The sequence below is a fragment of the Poromitra crassiceps genome (assembly GCF_964638095.1).
Source record: "Poromitra crassiceps genome assembly, chromosome: 5".
NCBI classification, from domain to species: domain Eukaryota; kingdom Metazoa; phylum Chordata; class Actinopteri; order Beryciformes; family Melamphaidae; genus Poromitra; species Poromitra crassiceps.
The window spans coordinates 20,332,881-20,339,127 of NC_139642.1; the positions used below are offsets into that span (position 1 = coordinate 20,332,881).

The window sequence follows — 6,247 nt, forward strand, 5'->3', positions numbered from 1 at the left end:
TGAAATGTTATGCGATCTCTCCTGTTTCTAAATATATCTGTACCGTTTGGTTTGAACCAGTAAAACTATTTTTGTACGCATTTTACAAAACGTGTATGGGAAAATAAATGGCGGATGAAAATCTCTGGTACAGTGCTGAAGCAGGAAGTAGGCGGTCAGTTTGCCTCTCTAGGAAAGAACTGACCAGACTGCTGGGACAGGACTGATAATTCTGTGAAAACAGCTTGATTTGTTGTTCTCTACCTGGCAAAGTTTACCCCCAGGGTGTTGGTCAAGACACAAGACGAAGAAGAGACCTTCAGGTCACTGTATGCTGGTAGGCTAGGCATGGGCATCTAGCCATTGCTAGGGAGGATATAAATTGGGCTGAGCGGGCACCTGTGGAGGTGCTTTCAAAGTGAGGAGGTTTCAAAACGTGGTTAAGGGGGACGGTGGGAGGCGAAGGGAAGGAAGTACCCTCTGGCAAACTTGTAGATGTCGTCTGGCCTCCTCAGCAGCAAGACCTGCAGGAAGTCGGCCATGAGGGCACGCAGCTCTGGGTGCCGCCTCAGGTACGAGGCGTGGTCCGCCTTCAGCTCCTCCTTTCTGTCCAGGAACCTGGAGTGCATGTGCATGTCCTCTTCCAACAACAGGCCTTTCTTCTCAAACACCGGCTTGTCCTTCAACAGGTCTTTTTCCAGCTGTGACGGCAGCTGCAGAATCCTCATTGTGACCGGCGAGCCCACCTGCTTTCTGCTGGCCAGGTGGCCATCATGCATGAAATAGTACTTCCAGGTAGCGGGGACGTCCTCCGCAGAGTGAGCCTTGCGTTCCACCCCGAACAACTCCACCGTCTCACAGCCCACTTCCATCTGCTTCGGACGGAGCTCTCTATACGTGTTGCGCATGATGTGCAGTTCCTCGTTGAAAGAGATGAAGGTGATGTTTTCTGGCACCTTCTTCCTCACAGCGATCAGACGCATCAGCAGGAGGTTGGAGGCGTCGGTCAACAGCCCTCTTAGAGCGGATAAGGGATAAGACGCGCTCTCCTTCGTCATCTCCTCTCCTACGGTGGTCACTTTGTCGATCACCATCTGGCCGTCGCGTTGCACCATGTGACACCTGCTGTCCAAACTGTGGCCCCTGCGCTTGACATGGTCTTGCTCCAGCGTCTCCAGTTCCGTGGTGAGGTAGGCCGTTACTGTCGTTTCATCCATTGCTTCTTGGCTGTGGGCCTGCACCATCCAACAGGGCTGCTGAAGGCGATGCACTATCTCCACTGTCACACTGAACTTGCCCAGCGCTCGGTCGCCCTGCGACACGGCCAAAGAGTCTGAGAACACACACTTCTCCAGCTCTAAGGGCTCGATGCTGGAGAGAAACCGGAGAGCTTCATCAGAGGGTCCCTTGTGTGCCGCAGCCTCGGTTGAGGCGATGGCAGCAGTCTTGTCCTCAAGCACGACCTCCATGACCACGACCCACTGCTGAGAGGCAGGAACTCTCCCATTTATAACCCCAGCAGGAAGGAGATCTGACATCACTGATGACATCATCAGTGACCAATGCCACTGGTCACTGATGATGTCACAAATGCCATCATCAGTTCACATCAGGACATGCCAGAGCCGTATAGAAGAGTCGCGCGACATCTCCATTCGTCCAATTCTGGATTACATAGTGCTGTAGAGTTGCAGCAGAATGGAACGTTTGTGATGTACTTTGAAAGGCTAAGACGTTTAAAGAATCAAATTGAATAGTATCAGCTTTATTTTATGCATTCAAACATACTTCCTGGGACATACTCCCGCACGCGCACACATTCATAGCGAGTCACGTGACTATGAAGCATTTTGGACCTGTTCACGCATGTGTCACACCGATGATATCACTGATTACATCATCACCGACGGCATCACAGTTGCTCGAGTGGCCAGGTCAGCCACCAGACGTCAATCACCGTCTGTGACATCATCAGTGATTTACGACATCATTGGTGAATGACATCACTATAGTAGTGACGTGGCCACCAGGCCAAACTCTATAAAACGGTATGACATCATCCGTGACCTGGCCACTCGGCCCCTAGTGGCCATTAGGGCTGGGGGGGGGAATCGATACACCATAGTATCGCGATATTTTGCCTGACGATATTGGGCTACTATAAACTTTAGTTCCAAGGCCAGCAGTAAACAAACGGTAGCATATTTTCATTTTGTTTTAACAGTAACAGTTTTGTCATAACAGTAATTTACAAATTCCCCAGTTACTGAATGGGCTGCACAATATGTTTTGTGCAAGTGAAGTGAAGTTGCATTGTTCAAAAACTACCTAAGTACAGTAGTCCACACACACATCCAGTTAAGGTGGACTGTAAGTAGACTGTAACAAACAGTTCAGTTTGTCAGGTGCATGCAACTATGACATGACTTTATGAAAGTTGTTGGTCTGTCTACTTGACAATGTTGCTGCAATAAAATGGTTGAAGTCAGATGTACAGACTGGAAAATTGTTCTTATATAAACCAGATGTTGACAAAGTTTTCCTTTGGGGACATCATTTGCAGTTGAAAAAGTAAGAAATCGAAATATATCGAAATATCGCAATATTCAATATATCGCAATAGCGGCGATATCGCAATATCGCAATACTATCGTATCATGACTCAAGTATCGTTTTAGTATCGTATCGTGGGCATCTGGTGATTCCCACCCCTAGTGGCCATTTATGACAGCATCAGTGATCAGACCACTTTCTTTCAAGATCTGGCCACAAACTTACTTTCTTTCTTTCTTTCTTTCTTTCGGGGGGACAACAGGGCTCGACATTAACGGTTGCCCGGTTGCCTCGGTCAACCAAAAAATAAATGGGGCAACCATTTCTTGGCCTTTGGTTGCCCCAGGGGCAACCATGTTTTAACATGCAAAAAAATATGTACAGCAGCAAACAGCAAAATATACACCAAATAAATATGTTTTAATACTGGTTGTGAGAGACATATACAGTATGTGACATTTTATTGCTGTTACAATCGGAACGGTGTTACTAATTACCAGTCGGAACCTACGTGATGCATGCTGCACGTGCAGTGTGTTTAACGAGTACTGACTCGGACAGGTGGGGCTGCTCGCACACAATCACAGCGGCTGCAAGACGCACTGTCAAGATGTCCATAGCCTCGATTAATAACGCCTACTGAATAAAGCATCCACATCACAAATCGACCTGCAAGATGATAATTCAAAGAACAAGAACGAAGAACCGCGTCCGCCCACAGCCCCGCACAGAAACAAAGGACGAGGAAATTGTCATTGAGGTGAAATACCCGTGCGTCTTTGAACGGGATGGAAAACTAATGCTATACTGCAAAGCATGTAGCCTACAACAAGCGCTTAGGTCTCATTTGCTTCCCGCTTCGGCGAGGACCGCGAGTGTCTGCACGGAAAAGTGAGTCAAATCAGCAGACGCACCCCTCCACAAGGCTCCTGTGCAGACGGTTTTCGCCTGGCCGTGCACACCCCGAATTGTGTAACTACGTGGACGCGGCTGGGCGGACAAAGTGGAGTTTTCAACTCCCGCTCACTCCCGCGAGCAGAAACCCACACAGTGTATAAAAGCTCCACACGTTTCCTCGTCAAGATTCAATGTCTCTCATTTCCGTGCGACAGTCCAAACTTCAAGCATAATTCCAGCATAACGCTATACTGCAAAGCATGTAGCCTACAACAAGCCTACAACATACACCTCGACCAGGACATCCTTCAAAAACGTTTTACCACAGCGTATATGTGCTGAGGAATGATTTGCATCCCTGGCCTGTCAGCCTGTCATACGGGGTGAGAGAGAGAGGGATTGCAGGGCCGCTTCTGGGCCTTTTGGGGCCCTATGCAACATCAGAGTGGGGGCCCCAAACCACTGTCATCATAGTATCCCTGAATAAACATGAGGAGGCATAGGCTACTTCATTATCAATAACGCTTTTAATTAATAAATGAAGCACAATATGAACAATAACTGTTAAAAAAATATATGAAAATGAAAGTTCACAAATATTAGTTAAACAAATCCTTTCAGTGCAAATGCATTATAAAAACAAAAAATAAGATTTGTTTAGAAAACGAAATGACACAAATTTATTATTATTATTATTATTATTATTATTATTATTATTATTATTATTATTATTATTATTATCATTACTACTACTACACCCGGTGCACACAGAAGAAGATAGGAGAAGATAGGTTGATTTTAGCAAAAACACACGTTTCAAATTAGAAGCTGAGATATTCCGCCTTTTGTGAAATTAAGCATTTCAAGCACATCATTGACTCTGAAGCTAATTTTTTCTGATGTAATGACACCTCAAAAATAATTTCCTTCAATAAAACAGTGAAAATAAATAATATTGATCAACAAATAATATTTTTTAGCTGCAACCAGCAGCGCTGGCCCCTGCGTGCGCAGACCCTACACCTTCTTGCTGGTCTTGATTAACTGCTGGTGGGCATCATATTCTAGCTTGTTTGCCTGTCTCTCTGTCTATCGAGCCTGCTGCTGTCTGGGTCTGTTTACTGTCAATGGTTGTATACTGCCCTGCGTGCCCCACCCCCCTCCTCCTCCTCCATGGGAGTGTCTCTGGGGCTCTGCTGCGAGTGCGTTTGCTCTGCGTTTGCTCTGTCTGCACTGAAAAGTGCGCTGCATCCCCCCGCTTTTTCACAGCGTGTCGCCGGCTCCCAGCTGAGAATAATGTAACTTTTCAGAAAGACGCTGGTGTCGGCAACTAAATCATATGGAGGGGCTATCGCAGCGGAGACGGAGGGGCTCAATTGTGGCAGCAGATTGACTGCTGTTCACAGGCACAGCTAACGTTATGCTTCATGCATATCGATGCGATTTCCGTTTCCTCATGACTTCTTCTCTCTTTTTTCCTCGCCTCTCTCTAATCTGGAGAGCACTGTCGCCACCTAATGGGTCGGTAAAATAGGTTATACACATTCAACATGCCCCAAAATTTTACAGGAGATGGATCTGGCTTTGATCCACGTCCCACCGTCAAAAAACGCAATTGACGACTTTAGTCGTCATTGGCACTCAATGTTACTAAACGAATTGACGACTAAAGTCGTCATTGGCACTCAATGAGTTAAGATGTGCATAGCACAGTGACACTTCTTTCTGATAACACAAATAATACTTGATGAATCACGATGCCTTTTTTTATTTTCAGAGACCACTACATAAGCAGAAGAAACTTTCAGCACTTGGGGAGCTCTTCGAAGATGAAGACCAGGCCCTGCTGGAAGCTGTGTTGGACATCAGTTGCCTCTAAGTACTATTCCCCCCATTTCCCCAGCCCCACTAAACTAACCTTGCTGCTACAACTCTTGGTTTTGGGGGGGGGGGGGTGAGTTTTATTGTGTCTGGTGCTAAATAAATAATGTGCTAAATAAAGAACAATTTTTTTTACAACTAATTGTTTTTGTTATTAGAGTGTGTAAAGTACCGACAATGGTACAGTTTTGGGTACCATACCGAATTCCAGGTACCGGTATCGTACCGGTATCGGTTCAAATGTGAACGGTACCCATCCTTAGTGGGAACTGATTACTACCTGGACACCTATTGGTGCTCCTCTAGCCGTTACCTATACATGTGCAGACAACACGCAGATACTTTTGACACTGAATATACTACAGGGATACATTCAGGCATAGAATTCCTCCTGATCCACACAGGCCAGCAAGGCTGCACACTCCACCCATCTCACCCCCCTCATTCCTTCCCCACTCCCTCCTCCAGGCTCCGTCACCCATGGTTAGCCCTCGATTGACTCCTGGCTGGGCCCTGTTGGATGGAGCTACGCAGGAGCTAACCACCATTTCCCCTCCACCAATTTAGGGCCCACTCATGCAGAGCTGCCATTCGACCGGCGCCACCAATCCTAATCTAAAGGAACACTTATGGGCCCATTCAGATGGCTACTCTGGCAGCTAACATTAGCATAGCGCCAGACATGGGAGAGGACAAGGGCTGAGCCTGTGCGGCTGATCGAATCCCCCCTCGGGGTCCCGCTGGGATCAGAGCATCGTTAACCTTTGACTTGGTTGATATGAAATCCAATAAATATGCCGAGGAAAATAAATAAATATATAGCCTGGGCTGAGATGGAGAGGGAGAAAGAACAAGCAAGTGAGAGAGAGACTAATTTGAGGAGGTCAAAATAGCACAAATTGAATCTGAGCCTCTTGTACTGGCTGGACATGTGAGA

General features: G+C 46.7%; 1 protein-coding gene across 1 annotated transcript; it reads right to left on the reverse strand.

Moving 5' to 3' along the window:
- Nucleotides 1–419: 419 nt before the first annotated feature.
- LOC310776375 (ciliogenesis-associated TTC17-interacting protein-like) lies at nucleotides 420–1,448 on the reverse strand (the record flags this gene model as incomplete). Its single annotated transcript, XM_083636571.1, has 1 exon — nucleotides 420–1,448. The coding sequence occupies one exon, from the start codon at nucleotides 1,446–1,448 to the stop codon at nucleotides 420–422; it is 1,029 nt and encodes a 342-aa protein (XP_083492697.1).
- Nucleotides 1,449–6,247: the final 4,799 nt, after the last annotated feature.